Source organism: Rhinichthys klamathensis, unplaced genomic scaffold (assembly GCF_029890125.1).
Source record: "Rhinichthys klamathensis goyatoka isolate OS25496 unplaced genomic scaffold, OSU_Roscu_1.1 h1tg000060l_1, whole genome shotgun sequence".
In the NCBI taxonomy this organism is placed as follows: Eukaryota; Metazoa; Chordata; class Actinopteri; order Cypriniformes; family Leuciscidae; genus Rhinichthys; species Rhinichthys klamathensis.
Window position 1 is genome coordinate 2,290,700 of NW_026606605.1, and position 19,097 is coordinate 2,309,796.

Sequence of the window (19,097 nt, forward strand, 5' to 3'; positions counted from 1 at the left end):
TGAGGGTCTTGAATAAAGTGAAAAAAGTGTTTTTAACCAGCCGCTCTTCTGAAAACGCCTAGCTGTGGACGCTTGAGAGGGCTATAGTTGTAGAGGACGCTTTCGTTGATATCATAAGGAATATCCGCTGAAGAGTTACTAGTGTCTGATTTCGTATATAGTTTGCTTTTGAATATATAAATATCTACACAATGTAGAGTTGCTCTGGCCCTTGTTTTGGATGATTATCGTAAATACGAGTTTCCTAGGTAAAAATTGGACATGAACGCCCTCTCAAGTCGTACTAACCACTGGGATAATCTTGATACCTAAGCTCCCGAATTAAGCGGTGTGACGGGTGCATAGCCCACCTCACATATTTGGCCTCTACCATGGTTTACATTGGTCATTTTGAAGTTTAATTTATGGCTTTAACATGGCTTTACGGTTAGGGTTATGTCGCCACCTGTTGGTTTGGCATGCTCTTGACTGCGCTTCCTAGCGTGTTTTTGCGTTTTCATGTGGACGGACATTTTTTTAAACTTGCTTGTGTGGACGAGATTTTTATTTATTTTTTCAACGAAGGAGGAAAAACTCTGTTTATAAGAATACCCGTGTACGTGTGGACTGGGCGTCAGTCAGAGTTGTCCAGCCACAGTAAAAAGGTCACAGTGGCCTGTTTAATTTTTGTTGGTTTCAGTTAACTTCCATCTTAAGTCTTTGATCTTTGTATGGACTTTGTTTGGAAATGATCTTTGTTACATCTGCCCCTGTATATTATTTAATTTTTTTGTTCTTTTGTTGGAACAAAATAAACCTTCTTTTCATCTGTCCACTACCTGTCCTGCCTGTTCTTGGTCACGACCGCCACAAGCGAGCTATAAACTTTAAACATGGCGGAGGGGAGAACGACTGCTACTGTGTGTGACTGGTATTCTTTACATCGTCTTGTCACAAAATTGTTAAAGTAGTGCATATTTACATATAAATGATTTTTTTAATGGAAATAGCCTGTATTTGACAGAAATTCCAGAATTCTAGATATTGAATCTAGATATTACAGTGAATGTTTATATGGTTGTCAATGAATGGGACTCTAAATATCATTTTGGCTTTAATAAAAATTTCCACGAAAAATAGGCAAGAATAAAAACGGTGTCCTCCAGTATTCCCGTTCTTTCAGACAACAAAGCACCGAGCAACGAGCTCGTAATCACAACTTCAGAAGTGGGAAGTACACTTCCGATAGCACGTAACGGGAGCATTAATACGCAGAGAGAAACTGAAAGCCTCAGTGAGCCACATCAAATTCACAGACATCCACTGTACCAAACTACACTGACACCCGCTGATGCACAGTAAAGATCAAACAACAGTCTGATTTCTGAATCCTTCTCTTATTCTTGCTTTGCTGATTCCTAACAGCACACTGCATTACACAGAAGACCGTTACACAGAGCGTGAGAGCGATAATCAGAGAGCCGTCGATGGGCATAAGCAGAAGAATAAAGAGATTATCTACATACTTGATTATGGCTGGTCAGTCGTGGCATTCTGGGCTAGCTTCATTTCTCATTCAACGCAAATTAATGTTCTATGTTCATTTATTTAGTAAGTAGCCATGAAATAAATAGATATTTAACATAGCAAATCAAATACTTTATCAGCATTTTTATCTAAACATTTTTTTTGGTCTAAAATAATAAGAGAACACATTTTGAAATTTAATTTTGTTATCTGGCCAAAAAAAAAATGTAAGCACATACTACTGTTCAAAAGTTTGGGGTCAGTAAAAAAAATTCTTTGAAAGAAATATATATATATACAAATATATTAAACTGCTAAACTGTTTTCAACATTGATAATAATAAGCAATGTTTCTTGAACAGAGCATATTAGAATGATTTCTGAAGGATCATGTGACACTGAAGACTGGAGTAATGATGCTGAAAATTCAGCTTTGATCACATGAAAAATGTTACAATGTAGTAAAATAGAAAACAGTAATAATATTTCCCAATATTACAGTTTTTACTGTATTTTTGATTAAATAAATGCAGGCATGGTGAGAAAGAAGCTTCTTTTAAAAAAAAATCTTACTGACCCAAACTTTTGATTGTGTAAATCTCACAAAATTTCTGTATATTTGTGTGTAAAACAACAATAACAAAAACCTAATTCAAGAAATAGTCTCAGAAATCAAGCAAATGCATCTTGTTTTAAGAATGTGGAGTTATTTTTAGGGGAAAATAAGAGCAAGTGAACTCTTTCAGGATAACACATGACGTTCCTGCTTTGCATCTGACCGCCTGACTACACATTAACCCTTTCCCTAACGGTCTCTTTCACACTAATAGAAGATGTCTTGATACTGATGACTCTCACCTGCATCTCATTCATGTTCATAATGGTCCGTGAGGGGCGTTGTGTGCCCAGACGATACCGCAGACCCTCGTCCAGGGTCATTCCCCAGAACTGACTGTAGTTTGCTGCCCTCCAACTGGAGAGATAAAAGATAGAGAGTGAGTAGGAGAGAGGAAAATGTGTGCACTAGTTATGTAATAACACACTAGATGGGATCCAGTGATGCTCACCCGTAACTTCTCCTGTTGATTTCTTGGATCATGTCATCCTCTATCAGACAGGAGTGATCCTCACATTCCCAGCGCCCATTTTGACCACATGTACTGTGGGAGACAAATAAAAACTGTTAGTGAACAGATCTGTAAACTTTCCATACAAATAGGGTACATAAAAAGCTTTTTTTTCCCAAACAGTCGGTGACAGGATGATCTTCATAAAATGTTTCTTGTCAATCTCAGAATGAAAGAGTAAATATTATATCATTTTCTATTCATTTGATAAGAGGATTACCATTTTAAGGGTCAGATTTATTAAACAGGGCAAATTAGCGTGAGACAGCAATCATATAAAAGCATGCGCTGGGAGAGGCTGATCTACTGCAAATTCAAGAACAGCTCATTTCTATAATGACCAACACAATTCACCAAGAGAAGCACAACTATTGAAGCACTTCAAGCGCAAATTTGGTAAGACGTGCTTTTTAAAGGCATTAAATAACGGCGCAGGTACCAGTAAATGAACTTCCACAAACAATGTTGCGTGATTGATTTAAATACTCTCCTCCTGTACATTTTCTGAAAGGGAAACTCCTATAAGCATATTCAATAAGGTCAAACTCTCCACGGCTTTTCAGACTCATTTTTCACTGCATGTCTTTAGTAAATCCTGACAGTAGTTTAACACCACAGAGGGTTTGTGCTGGAGCAAGTAAATCTGGCCCTTAACTTTTAAATATTACTTTTAAAATCCTTTATTTAACAATTAAACTCTTACAACGTCATCATTTTGACATTATCTATCGAATAGTCAAGAAGGTTAAGATGTCTTTGGAGGTCACATTTTTAAGTGTGGGATACAAACATGTTATGTGTTCCCTCATCCTTCCCTTGTTTATGTGGGTGTAATAAAAAAAAGTAACAAATCCTTTCCCTCGTGGGTCAATTTGACCCCCTTAGGAATGAATGGAATGCGAGGAATGCTTCAGTATACATAGAAAAACCTAAAAAATACTTAAAAATAAAACGGGACTTTACCAAAAAAGGGTTTTATAATATCTACATGCATATCTGAGTGCATACTGATGAGATAAACTCAAGAACTGACTTTAGGACCCAGTGGAACAGCTCATTTGCTCCATATAGAGCTATAGAGTTATTTTGAATTTAAGTTAAAAGAATGTGAAGAATGTGCTTAAATTATATAATTTATTGATAAAATCTAGTAATTTAAAGGTACAATTTTTTTTTTTTTTTTTTATATCATCAACATAAAATTATATATATATATAAGCTTTCTGGAGAAAAAGTAAATAAATAAATACATTTTAGGAAGGATTTGTTACAGGATGCAAACTGTTTAAAACATGATTAATTTTATGACAAGTCATGGGACCGTATTTGTGGAAAGTGACAGTCCCTGACTTTAAAACCCCTCATTGTTCCTTCCACTGACAGTGGCATTTGTAAGGACTGAAGTAACGTGTAGATTAACTTTTAGAATAATAAACAACATGGTGTGTTTATATAAGTGTTTTAAAACAGAGAAGGGAAATGTAGACAGACGTCAGACCAAACCATTGAGAGAAACAATGAAGTTGTTCAGACATATTCTACATTTGAGACACAAAACAAGAGGAATGAAATGAGCGAGAGAGCCTGTGAGCCTTTTAAGGCTGCAGCTCCTGAAGAAATATCCATTTTTAGTCAGTCTGAGTGAGGAGAGGAGGTTCAATAGGCTTGACGTATGAGAGGACCATGGATTAAAAGAGGAAGAGCAGAGCTGCTGCTGAGGCTTTACTAGAGAGTCACGAGGAGGAGAGTAGAATTAAAGTGCCCCTATTATGCCTTTTTCAGATATTTCCTTTCATGTAGTGTGTGATATAGCTGTTTGGGAATGTAAAAGGTCTGCAAAGTTGCAAAGATCAACAAATTTGCATAATGCCAGCCTATGGTCTTCATTGGCTGCTCGCAAACAACGTCTAATTTGCCCCGCCCTCAAACACTGTAGTTGTAGCGTGTTGTCGACATGTCAAGATGACGCATCCACTACCAAAGGTTGAAGACTCCAGCTCGAATTGATACGGTAAAACCGATGCCATCTTTACAGTTCGTATCACTGTGTGTATCAAGTGCTGAGGAAGAGCTGAAATTTGCGCTGTAAGCGATCGACCAATCACAACAGACTGGGCCATCTGACCAATCAGAGCAGAGCAGGCTTTCGAAAAGCCGAGTTTAGAGAGCATGAATCCTTTATCGAAAAGTTTCAGACACTGTGAGAAAAGAGCTGACGCTGCAATGTATATTATGAGAAAATGAAAGTGTTTTTTGACCTTGGATGCATGTAAACCTATTGTAGGAGAAAATTAGAAGCCTTTAAAAAAGCTTTATTTTATTTTATTTGAGCATCTGTCCAAATATGCACATGAATAAAGCCTCAAATCGTGTGTGTGGCATGCAAAGGTTTGCTATTATTTTGCCTTGCAGACAATAAAATATTGGGAAAAAATATTCCCTCAAACATATCGAACACCCTAGCAATGTAGTTATGAGTTTCACAATCTCATTCTTCCTCAGTAAAATTCTAGTTGCACATAGCAGATTCTTTTTCTTCTTTCTGTCAGGTGACACAAACTGAAAGTCCTTGCGCTAAAGCTTCACGCAGTACTTCAGATTGAGACATAAATTCACACACCAGCACACACATGTTGGTTGAAAGTTACAAAAGGTCTTCAGAGTGCAAAAGTGTCAAGTGACCTGTTGTCATCAGGAAGCCGAGTTTCCCATTCTGTCACGCTTCACTGTAATGCTCAAATCAGCATCCTGATACAAGCCTGGCGGTCTCTGACATGCCCTCCGGTGCACAGCAAACATATTTATGTGCTTTCTCTGTGTTTACATTTCATAATCTCTAAAAGATGACAGCAGGTTGACTGTATGGGTTCCAGCAGGTGGCTCATATAGATACTCTTTATAGATAAAGAGATTTAGATTGATAAAACTGTCTGCAAAAAAATAAATGTAGGCTACAAATACATCCAGTAAAAATATGTAAATCCTTAAAGCAAAATAACTTAAAGGGGTAGTTCACCCAAAAATGAAAATTCTGTCATTAGTTACTTCATCTTCAGAACACAAATGAAGATCTTTTTGATGAAATCTGAGAGATTTCTGTTCCTCCATTGACAGCTACGCAACTACCACTTTGACGCTTCTAAAAGCTCATAAAGAGATCGTAAAACTAAATGAATTTTCTGAAGAGATTTATTGATCACATTTAAACATTGATCAGCGAATATAAACAGAAGCTCAACCGAACCTGCTTGACACTGAAGGGTTGGTCAAAATCCCTTGCCTCTTCAAATACATATATAATCATATATCATTTTGAATGGTTATATACTTCCTTTATAAAAATCAATAATCAAATATATTCATTATCACATAATAATTTTTATATTCTTGTGCTTGTGAAATTATATTTTCTTAAATGCATGGATGCAAGTAACCAGTTTCTTTTAGGTGCATTCCAATCTTACTTTGAGATTGCACTTAGTACACGCAGGACACGAAGGCCACGGAACCCACAAGGCCGTTTGTCTCTTTCTCTGGGATCAGTAGAAAGGTTAGAGGGTCCTAAAGGCAGCGTGGGCACATATGATTCTTCGCTGGACATATGGTCAAGCTATATTGAGCGTTACTATCAAACTTTAATTGTTGTATTAAAATGTATTCTTTCCAGTATATTTCCTTCCTTGGGAGTAAATACCAGTGATCTGGTATTCTTTTCTCCCAAACGAGTGAATGTTTTAGCAGTATGTTTTGGTATACTTAACTGATAATAAGGAGCTCAGACTCTCTTCAGCCTTGATGGGAGCTGTTATTTGCTAGTGTCTGTTATTTGTGTGTGTGTGTGTATGACATTCTATGTAGGTTCTGGACGGTCGGACCAGACACCCCGGCGCCCTTCTCTAACCTGCGAGGCCACCACAGGCCTAAATCCAATGAGTGGACGACAACTATCTTTACTAATGGCGATAGGCACCCCTATCTCCTCACATGTGTTAAATTGTTTAGGCTTTAATGTTTCTTAGCCAATGAGAATCATTCAACCTGTAAGCAATGACGTAGCTTAGACCTTGGAAATGGTATAACTGCTGTGATCTTTGTAACTGTAAGCGAGGCGGCCTACGAACTCCTGTGTGAGTCTTGAAGCTGACTTCTGCTGATGAAAATGCAAACTATCTTCAGTAAAACTTTTCTTTAATTTTTTATAATTCTGACTCCGGGTCTTCATTCTTCATATCTGGTTCTGGGTCTTTGACTGTATACCCCTTACAACACGAGAGAACAAACCTCATTGGTTCTTGCAGAAGCTCAAACGTGATGCGCAACACAAGAACAAACCTCATTGGTTCTTGCAGAAGCTCAAACGTGATGCGTAACACAAGAACAAACCTCATTGGTTCTTGCAGAAGCTCAAACGTGATGCGTAACACGAGAATGAACCTCATTGGTTCTCACACGTCAAGTGAACATGCTTGAGCTTCAGTTTATCACAACTGATGTGTGAGTTGATCAGATTAAATGTGAATAAAAGCCTAAATTCAAACTTAAGAATCATATAAAGCGATCGTGTCTCTTCAATTTGGACTAAACCGCTCAATTCATATGGATTTTAAGCGTCAAAGTTAGTTGCGTTGATGTCAATGGAGGGACAGAAAGCTCTCAGATTTCATCAAAATGATCTTTATTTGTGTTCCAAAGATGAACAAAAGTCTTACGGGTTTGGAACGACATGAGGGTGAATAATTAATGACAGAATTTTCATTTTTGGGTGAACTAACCCTCTATCATAGCATATACATTTCTAAAATAAATCTACAAAAGAATTGTGAGGTTGCGAGCTGGTTACCTTTGGCTTTGGATTACTGACAAATTATAAATATTTCACGTTCCTCTCATAACTCTACAGTAGTAACTACAAAGATTGCAATGCGTATGGCTGTAACATTAACACTGATAGTGCCAAGAGACTAATGGGACATTACATCCAGGTGTTTGTGAGCGAGAGAGAGCGAGAGAGATGTGGTTATGCTGCGACACCATCACTGACTGAAGGACAGATCCTACAGGAGCCGCTGGGTCTGCGGCCGATACATGCTAAACCTACGGCACAGTCCAGTGAGGCTTGAACTCAGGAAATCTCAGGATTACAGAGGTGAATGTGAACCAGAGGGAACAACACTGGGACAGCAGCCAGTGTTTCATCCATCTCTGCCACCACAGGAAGCAGGAGAACGTGAAAAAGATCCTGATAAAATAAGAACTGAATAGAGGCGAGATAACGTGGCAATGCTAAGAGGTCTGTGGTCGGTGTGAAAGCACCGTCACGCCAAACTACCAGATAAAATCAACAACAGACTGAGTCAGACATACAAACAAACACACATCTACAAGCAGAACGGAAAACATGAGCATTCTGGAGTACTTTTTTACAGGCTGAGGCTGTGAAAAAATCCTCACATTAAAATTCCTTCATGCCAAAAAAAAAAAAGGAAAAAAAAAGGATTTGTTTGTCTTGTTGCCCAAAAAACCTATTAAAACATCAAGGTACAATTATTAACTAAAGATTACATTTTCAAATTTTATGAAGATTATGTTTTATCAACCTGTATGTACTGTAGTAAGTAGGATAGCACCAGGGCATTGCAAGGATTGACGGCTCCCATATTTATGTCGTAATATATACTAAAATATACAGTGTTAGGGAGTAACTTTTAAAAGTATTGCATTACAATATTGCACTACTTTCTAAAAAAAAGTAACTAACTAACGTTACTTGTTCTCACCTGGGCTGGGCTTGCTTGTTTGTTTTTTAATAACAACAAAAAAAAGCTCAATTTTTTGCAAGTGTAAAGGCCTTTTCACACCAAACGAGAAATGAATACGCCTAATGCAGAAGGAAAGCAAATTCACGTCTGAACAGTAGAGGTCAATATATGAGAAAACAAAATAACTTGCGTTATTTATTTGAAAAAGTAACTCAGATATTTTGTTGTAAATTTAAAAGTAATGGATTATTTTGCTCGTTATACTTTAATCTGAAAAGTAATCTGATTACGTAACTCAAGTTACTTGTAATGAGTTACTTGTAACCCCAGGTAAACTTCACCCCTGCCACAAACAGACATATGCAATATGTGACGACCACGTGCACACGCCACACTGAAAACAAGCCAAACTGGAGACGACGCCACACCACATATTCCCAGAGACAATACTCATATCACTGCTGTGTGAAAAAGCTTTGGCATTGGGGTAAGGAATTCCTGCTTTTCTGTTTTGTCTAACCATCACTAGTTTCTCACAAAATATAGTGCAACAGCACAAATGGCAATGGAAGGTAAGACGTTTTTAAACCAATAAATACTATCCATCTTAAGTCAGCTATTTTCAGGACTTCTGAGACTTTAGCTGCTATTGGTAAATAACTAGAAAAATAAGAAAGTGCAGTGATCGTTGTATACTGTATAATTATGATACATTAAAATAATATGGTAAGAAATGCAGTATTATGAAGCATAACAACACATGAAATAACTGAAGCAGATGACAACATTCATTGCTTAAAAATAAGGCTGAAAAATAAGGTGATTTTTATTTCTTGCAAATGTGACTTTATAGAAATGTTTTATGCAAAATAAAATTATTTTGATTCTTGCAAATGTGACTTCATAATTGTGATTTAATAGAAATGCTTCATGCAAAATAAAATAATTTTTATTTCACTCAGAAATTGCAAGTAAATTTCACAAATAATAAACAAAAATGGCAAGCAGCACAATAAATTAAACATCAAATGTTGAAGTAGAAAGACTGAAATTGTATTTTCTTGACAAATGTACTCCAATAATCTCCATTTTTCCATATTTACAACTGTGCCTATTCTTTTTTATTTCTTTATTTTTTATTTTGCTTTGCTCTGCTTTGCATGTATGGGTAGCTGACACGCGAGTGTTTTAAATGTGAGCAGCTTGTTGACTGTAATTTTCACAGCAGATCTCAGCTGGAGGTTTTGTAGCACGCATGAAGAGTTCAGTCCGTCAGCTTTAGTGCGAATAAGCTCAGTTTATTTGTATAGCACTTATACAACAGCTACAACTGCCTCTTCACACAAAACAATCAATTAATCACCCATAAAAGAAGTGTTATTTTACAGCCAAAGCAGATTGTTTACTAATTTATATTGGTAGCAAACAAAATTATGTATTCCTACATATTGGTCATTAACCAAGGTGTATGTGTCCACTGACTCCTCAAACAGTGAAAGGGAATGTGCTTCGACTGTGGCTGGTGCGAGGGATTAGACTCTATGAGGAGAGATAATCCTATTAGCGAAGGGTCTCATTGTAGGGAGAGAGACACGCGGTAAATATTATGGATGTATATGTGCTGTACATGATCCTGGCGGTGTGTTTGTACTGTTCACACTGTCGGGATCACAAGGTCGCTGAAGGTGAAGCACATGTATGGATCTGTGGAAGCTCAGGAATGTGTGTAATCTTTTCAGGACCCGAGGGGTCCCACTGTCCTGGCCTCTGAAGACCAGTCAAGACTGATAAATCCTGCCAACACGTGTGTCGATGCAGCCAACAACGGCCTTGGATTGAGAGATCCACAGTGCCCTTGGAAAGGCTGTGTTGTCTGTGCTACTAAAATACTGGCTGGAGAAAGAAAGAAAGAAACAGAGAGAGAGAGAGAGAGAGAGAGAGAGAGAGAGAGAGAGAGAGAGAGAGAGAGAGAGAGATGATATGCAGATTTTAAACTCACCATAAATTACAGTTCTCTTTGTATGTTGCTCCTGAGTGAAACCTTTGGCCATTCCTTTCACAAGAGCCTGAAATCAACAAACAACCATGATTATGAATCAATCTGCAGGTAATAAGAGGAAGAAGAGTGGATGACTACAACACACATACTATGTACATAGTATGTACTACATACTAAACATTTGGATTAAAAGTTCTTTCTTTCATTTATGTCTGATGGACTTTGGAGCGCGCAGAGGAATGTTTCCTTGGCTTTCCCAGAGACTCTGCTGTCGTCATGCCTTGACCAGTTTAATCAGAGGTTTCCACATTGCCTGTCTGGAAGTGGGCAGGCCATCTTTCCTCTCCTCCTAATACACCACGTACAATTACAAATGTAGTTGTAAAATGTATACACTTAAGAGGAGTGTATTCATATGCCGGACGGCTATATCCAACGATCACCTTTTGACACAGACACGCGCATACAATCTCAGTGTCAGTAAAACTCATGTAGAAGCAAAGCTTTAACCAAGTCTTGTGTTGGCGGGGGTCTTTTATTTAAAAGAATTAACTGATTAAAGGATTTAAAGGAATAAAGAAAAGGGAATAAGAATGGTAAAATAATTTCTAGAACTAGGCCTAATTGTAGTTGTGAATTAGCCCTAATCAATGAAACTATTTGCACTTTTTTTTTTATAATGCATACATTCACTCTTATTTGTGTGTCTTATATGTTGAAAACGCAAAACGTTTCTTGTCTCGTCACATTAAAGTCGGCATGAAATCAAATTTGACAAATCTTCTTTTTATATGTAATATTGTAGTGTTTATTATAAATGATTTATCTGTGCACTTCATTGTTTTTTTTTAATTCATGTACCCTTACAATCTTTAATAAAATACATTACCCTTCCCTCCCCCCTCGAAACGACCTCTCTTCTCTTTCGGTCACGTGCAATGGCGAAAGGGTGCGGCCAGAGCCGATGAGGGTGCGGCTATCGGTGCACCGCCTCTCAGAGAAGATACATTCAAATCTGCCTCCATTTGGTTTGCAACGCCCGACCTCCAACGATCCAATCAATTCCCGAAGGACGAAATCAAGCCCCGCCCTAATTTTTTTCTAATTTCAGAAGCCGTTTCACTCGGATATACGTCACAACAAGGAAAAAAGGACAATCTCAACTTCCGTTTCATGCCGACCTTAAGTTATAAATGACATGAATCAAGAAAATGACAGAATATTTTCAATTCAAAACGGCGAGATTTGATAAAAAGTTGAGGAGTTTGCATCACTGGATATTAGTCAGTCATTTAACATTTCTGTTGTGAAAGTGTTGTCAGATAAACATTTAGCCAAAGCCACTCGAAGGAAAGCCTGCGAGCCTAGCAAAAACATAACCGCAACGTCAGCTAACACTGCGATACGCAGAGAATGAAACCAGAGGCTGTATTTTTAATGGATGTCAATGAAGGCTTCACTACGCTGAAAAAAAAACCTTTAACATGTTTGCTCTAAAACATTCGTTTTGGATTGACCTGGACCTTGGATTGACCAAGTCACAGACAACGTTACACTTTCTCCAATGATATAGCCACAGATGCTCGTATCTCCCAATAATAAGACCATCTCTGGTTTAGCTACTCACATCTTACCACACACACTTCCATCTTTAATACGCTTTAATACACTTGTCCCTCTCAATGTCTATAGTGGTTACAACCTCTTGAAGTGAAGTGTGTGATTTCTGCACCATTAGCAGCACCAAAATAGAGTTAAATAACAACACTGGCTCAAACATGTCAAAGTCATTCCCACGTTGTAGGTAAATCATGGCCACGTTGAACGAATTCGTCCCTTTGATTTAGTTAAATCGTTGTCTGGGAACAAATGAATAAGCCATATGAACAAATTCTTAATTCATGTGTCCACAATAGCTAATAAATAGTTAATAAAACATGGTCACAATTGATCTGGAAACACAGGCAGAGAATTCATAAATCGTGGCCGTGAATTCATAACTCATAAATAAAAAATTTTTTAGAAGGTCCTCACAAAAGTGTGATACGTGACATTTCCTGTTTGCTTCCTTTAACAGCAAAGTTCAGGAAGACACTAGGGAAGAGTTTGGGACTGTGTGTTCTTGTAGCATGTTTATGCATGTTCTTCTTATTAATTTTACAATTCTGTAGTCCACACACAATTTACTATAAAAAATTACTAACAAAAATCACTTGCGTTTATTTGGTTTATTTTTTGTTCATCTGTAAAAGTTTTTAAATGTTTCAAGTTTAAAAGATTTAAAAGGTTACGCTTTAGCCTGAAGTTCTTCAAAGAATAGGAAGCATGAACTATCGGATGTTATTTTAACTAAATGAAAGTGGCTTTCCAGAGAAAACATTTACTGAGATTTAGCAACAGTCTCAGTCTGAGTAATGCTGAGCTGTGATCCGTGAAGTCATACCTGCCCTATAGACATGACCGTCGCTCCTTTGGCAAACACACATACCTGTTGTGATCCCACCCTTCCCTCCTCGTACATTACAGGCATTCTTTCTGCCGACCTCCATTCACTGCTCCCTGCCTTCCGCTCCCCATTTCATGGGAATGCCACTGTTCTCTTCCCATCATTAGGTTCATGACTGAATATTTAACACCTGACCCACAGTGAGGACCATGAAGCAAGAACGGCAGGAAAACATTAACAGGGAAGAATGTGGACTTGGTTTTCCATCATGTTTCTAGAAAACAACTAACCTTTTCTTAACGGCGTAGACTTCACACATTGGCTGGGGGCCCAAAAAATTTCTCTTTGCATACCGATGGATTTGATTTGGCTTCTCATTTTGATCAACATGACTAAGCCAACTACATATCCTTTCTATAGGAGAACATGATTGTATGTCTTTTGTCAAGGACTTTTAAGGGATAGTTCACTTAAAAATTGTCATTGTTGCTTCTGACTGATTGTCTAAAAATCTGAAACACCAAAAAATTGTCACAAGTAGTCTGTGTGACTCACACACCATATTTCAAATCTTCAGGATACGATATGATAGCTTTGTTTGAGGAACATACAAAAATTTAAGTTGTTATTGCCTGGAAATCTTGACATTGGCTCTAGATATGCTCATGAGAGAAGCAGCATGAACATGATGAACAAATCATTCTTTCGAGTCAAAACTCTTCAATGAATCAATTCATCTAGTTCACAGAAGTGGTGTGATGTTTTGCTCATGAATTCGATTTGTCTGGCTCTCAAGTTCTACCAAAATCGCTTTCAAAGAAAGTCAATTTACTCAGAAGGCCATAGCCTATTTGTAACGTCTCTGGGCAGTCTGTCTGAATGGGTACGGTTCCAGCGGAAGAGTGACTTATGACCCGAAACTCCACTTGTGTACGGCCATTACCGGAAGCCAGTGATTATAGTTTAAGTTATGAATATGGATATTTTTCTTACAAAAACGCTGTGTTTTGCTTCAGAAGGCCTTTATTAAAACCCTGGACCCATATGGATTATTTTTATGATGGATGGATGTGCTTTTTTGCATATAAAATCTCAGGTACTATTCACTCCTACTATAAAGCTTGGAAGAGCCAGGATATTATTTAATATAACTTTGATTGTGTTTGGCTGAAAGAAGAAAGTCATATACACGCTTGAGGGTGAGTAATTTATGGGATAATAAAAATTTTCGTGTGAACTAACCCTTTGAATTTTTAAATTTAATTAGGGGATGTTTTTTTTTTACATTGATACTATAATAATATAATAAGTTGTGATTAGAAATATGACAAAGACTTTGCTACTATTGGGATCTTCCCGAAGCCTAGATCCGAATTCGGAAAGGCAGAGAAAAGGAATAACGCATTCTAGAGAGCACCTAAAGGGACACGGTTAGGCTTGCTGTGCTAGCCGTTTACATTACAGTAGATTACATCAGATTTCACTTATCACTTGAAGATACGGAGGGATGACTGCGAGATAGGGAAGATAAGCAGGGATGACTGACAGGACGATGTCGCTGCTCCCTATACAGAGTATGCGTGATCACGAATTGGAAAGTGAAAGTAAAAAGTGAATGTGCATTTCAAACAGTAGCACCTCATTGCAGTACACGAGATCCAGGGGGCGGACTTGGATCCAGATCTAAGGGGTGGAGATGGGTAGGATTAGGGGTGGAGTTAGGGATCAGGGGGCGGAGATGGGTAGGATTAGGGGTGGGGTTAGGGATCAGGGGGTGGAGATGGGTAGGATTAGGGGTGGGGTTAGGGATAAGGGGGCGGAGATGGGTAGGATTAGGGGTGGGATTAGGGATCAGGGGGCGGAGATGGGTAGGATTAGGGGTGGGGTTAGGGATCAGGGGGTGGAGATGGGTAGGATTAGGGGTGGGGTTAGGGATAAGGGGGCGGAGATGGGTAGGATTAGGGGTGGGGTTAGGGATCAGGGGCGGAGATGGGTAGGATTAGGGGTGGGGTTAGGGATCAGGGGGCGGAGATGGGTAGGATTAGGGGTGGGGTTAGGGATCAGGGGGCGGAGATGGGTAGGATTAGGGGTGGGGTTAGGGATCAGGGGGCGGAGATGGGTAGGATTAGGTAGGGGTGGGCGATATCTCGATATTTAAAATATATCGAGATATTTTTTAAACACGATATGGATTTTGACATATCGTAAATATCGATATATTGTTTATATTTAATCCTGATTTCGCCACTTTGCTTGTTTGCCTTCTCTGTGCTCGCCCCCGCCTCCTTGCTTTTGTTCCCCCTCACCTCGCGTGTTGTCTCATTCAACAATTGTCTCAATGGCGTATGTATGACACGCCAATTCGTATTTCCATTTTTGGCGTGCTATCAACACGCATAATCGCTTTTCAGCGTGTTTATCAACGCCTTTGACTTAACGTTATATTACTGTATTATGTATATAAATATATGACCTACCCCAACCCCGTCCCTAAACCTACCCGTCACTGGGGTTAATACCATTTATGAGTCTTCTCCTACCATCCTAGGAAAAGAAATATCGCTCCACAGATGTAGATATAGATTTTGCTTCGTTTCGCTCGGACATTTAACGGCGTACGCAAACACGCGGAATCACTCGGACATTTAATGGCGTAGACATACACGCAAAAGATTTCGGCGTGGACATACACGCGGATAGCTCAAAATGCGTATAGATAACACGCCACTTGAATTGAAAGTGGCGTGTATGTTTACGCAAAGTCATGATGTCATGTTGCATCCGCAACCAGCCCGGAGGCTACAGAACTCCGAGTGTGTCTGCGCGCGAGCGACAGAGCACGAGAGAAACCGAGTGTGAGCATTAATTGCATTAGTAAATTGGTAGCCTACATACTACAATATATAATTACTAAATAAGAGGCATGGAAGTTCGATTAATGGACTCCAGTAATCAGTAATACTACAAACGTCTTGTTTTAAACTATTGCAGGGCTCGAATTTCGGCACGAGTATTGCGCATAATTCTAATCATTCCCGCAGGTCTCCCATTTATAATGCGGGAAATTCCCGCAATCGTAATCCACACAGATTATAAAATCAAATCATTCTTTTAACAACTATCTGCCAGACGCAATTTCACAAACAGCGTGAGTGTTCAGCGGTGCCGCTTCTTTCTCGTCTCTCATAATGTGTTGTGCAAGGCAAGCATCAAGAGCTGCGGCGATAAAACACACTCGCGTTTAGGAGTCGGGACATGATGGATATTCACTCGCACAATCGGGCCAGCAGTGCATCGTGACTGAAGTTTACCATTTGCACGTCTTTTTAAGTCTTACCAGTTTAAACATTCAACCGATTTTAAACTAATCAGTGCTCGCGCGCTCTCTGAGATTATTTTCTATGCGCACATTCATAGAAAATCCGCCTTAAGAACAGCTGGCCAGTAACAAAAGTTATTTTTCGCGGATTATATTGCTTTAACACACAAAATTGTCAATTTCGGTCGTCGTGAGTATACTCTAAACATAGTCGGTTTTGTCTTTAATAAGCATAAAACGCATGCCAGTATAATGAACACAGGATCCGTGCACTACCTCTTAAAGTGACGGCAGCCATATGTGTCATTCATTTTGTTGTCAATACAACAAAAGATAGCTTTAAGTTAAAGGAATCAGGATTAATAACCTGTATTTAATTTATTCAGGACTAAAATACTACTCAGTGTTATTTTCCATTTGATTACTTTATTCAGTTTCTGTATATGAATCACGTGATTAATAATGATGACGAAATTCAGGCCCTGTGTTTAATTTTTCTCATTTGGTTACATTCTGTTATGGAAAATTAATTTTCTATTGATTGTAGGCCTATATTTTGAGTTGTATTCACATCCATTTTCCTGTAAAGATATCGAGATATATATCGAATATCGAGATATAGCGAAATATATCGAGATATATTTTTTGCTCCATATCGCCCAGCCCTAGGATTAGGTATATGTAAGGTGGGAGGAGTTGGATCTGGATACAACTCCTCCCCCTGGATTTCGTGTTCTGCAGTGAGGACCATCTCATTTCAAAAGCGATTTCAATACCCCGCATATTGATAACGGCTCCCTGATGATATAATTACCCAACTATAATTATAAGAGAATGCAAAAAGCATTGTCCCTTTAGGGGCTCCGTAGTATATTCGGCTTTGGGCACATCCCTAGCTCCAACCATGGGAGTAGTAACTGCTATGGGAGAATACTATACTGGAAGCTATACATAGGCGTAAGCAGTCGATATGCATATTTCTTTTTGAAGTTTGAAAAAGTCTCGGTCTTTGTTGCATGGAAAAGAACAAACAGCACAGTCTTCAGAATGTATGTTCTCACTCAGCTTACTGGGAGGGTATGGAGGATTTGTTCCCAGGCAGTGGCTCCAGAAGTCAGGACAACAGTCGGACACGGTGCGGTTGCAGAACAGGTCGCAGTAACAGATGGTGTCCAGGTACGGGACAGTGCACTGGTCGTTTCGGCCGGGGCAGCAGCCTCCTCTCCTCTGGCAGTAGGAACCGAAGGGGTCCCGGATCCCCCTGAGGTGCAGCGGGCCGGCCAGTTCTCTCTTAGAGCGGGAGAAAGTCCTCGCTGGCATTCCCTCTTCTGACAGCAGGAGGAGCGCTGCAACAGCGGCCAGCATCAAGAGCTTCAACATTGCTTATCTGCTATAAAGAAATCAATAGAGCAAAACATCAGCCATTAGGGTCAACTTGCAAATCAAAATTGAATTCAAAGCAACATTATGCTCCATCATGCTGCAAAAAAACCAAACAGCAACGATGTAGATATGATTAGAGCAGAAATAACATTTGAGTGAAAACAGAAATGACAGATCCTGGAAACAGAGCTTTGATGGAGTGTTAGGCAAGGCAATGCGATTCCTAACGGCGATCATTTGTTTTCTACTTTCCTGAAACACACTGAACTCGAGGCCATGAGCCAACAATCTGCAATATAAACAACACTGATAAACAGACGTTCCTCTTGTTCTTATTTTAATAATGCACTCATCCTGCAAACACAATAACAGCACAGCAGTAGGTGAGCACAGACAGAAGTTGAGAAACTATTTTCCACTTTTGTCCATGACTTGAAGCTTCAATTGAAACTTCTACTTGAGTTTCTGTGGGATGATCCATATGTTGAGGTGTGTAGGAAGGGTGCGGTCATGTGACTCAGGCCTCAAGTTACTGTAGACGTCCATCAGTCTTTATTTACTTGCTAAATTGTCCAGAAAAGACTCACAGCAGTGACTACTGCAATGTAAATATTGTCTTACGCTAAACTCATCCTTTCCATGCAGAGCACACAGGTCATTGCCCACTAACTGCATTGTCTATATATTGGATCTCACTTGAGACATTTTGTCACGTTTATAATATTTGAGCTATCCGTGAACAGATATTTGCAGCACAGTTATCATGTCAACATACTTGGCACCACCACGGATCACATACTGAGCAGTACAGAACAAAAAAATGTCTGTGGAAACCAAATATTAACCAAAACATTACATAATCCACTTGGAGTGTTTACATTTAAACAGAAATCTAGAAATGTGCTTCATATTTGATTCAACATGTTCTAAAGCTGGATGTAATTGCTTATTTATTGTGGCAGAATAATTTATATTTTGTGTTCATGATGCTAATCCGTTAAGTTACCTGCTTCTCTTTGAAATTATTTTGGAGAAATGAGGATTAAACTATAAAAGGCCGATGGAAGCTATAACTTTTCCCTTTTAAGTTGTGCTTGTATGAATGTCACTTTAAAGACGAGTTCAACAGTTTTAAAAGGAAAATGGACCCATTTATCTTCATAGGGCAAGAAAGGACACAGTAGCTGACATGGTGGAAAAATGTTACTATCAAACTAATGGAGTCAAAACTTATCATTGTTACGGAAACAGCAGCTTCCTGTAGTCAAAACCAAGGCAGTCACAAAAACAGGGTAAGGCTGTCTTTTTAAGGCTGTCCTTTTTAAAATATTTTAATAAAATAGCATTTTGATGTTTATTTATACACAAAATGGGCCTCATGAGGAATTTGCCGATAGATAGATAGATAGATAGATAGATAGATAGATAGATAGATAGATAGATAGATAGATAGATAGATAGATAGATAGATAGATAAATTAATGAGACAGAGAAGGCCACCCCAAAAATGACCTTTAAAAAAGGCTATTTAACTCTAAAGCCATTTGTTATGTTTTTG

General features: G+C 38.7%; 1 protein-coding gene across 1 annotated transcript in view; it reads right to left on the reverse strand.

The window, feature by feature from the left end:
- Positions 1-19,097, reverse strand: part of tinagl1 (tubulointerstitial nephritis antigen-like 1) — a 33,157-nt gene that overhangs the window by 11,010 nt on the left and 3,050 nt on the right. The window contains exons 2-5 of the mRNA XM_056249650.1: positions 17,227-17,543; positions 10,392-10,458; positions 2,574-2,666; positions 2,365-2,479 (exon numbers count right to left, since the gene is read on the reverse strand). Of these exons, the coding sequence (XP_056105625.1) occupies positions 2,365-2,479; positions 2,574-2,666; positions 10,392-10,458; positions 17,227-17,536 (585 nt within the window). The 5' untranslated portion in view covers positions 17,537-17,543. The remainder of the gene's footprint in view (positions 1-2,364; positions 2,480-2,573; positions 2,667-10,391; positions 10,459-17,226; positions 17,544-19,097) is intronic.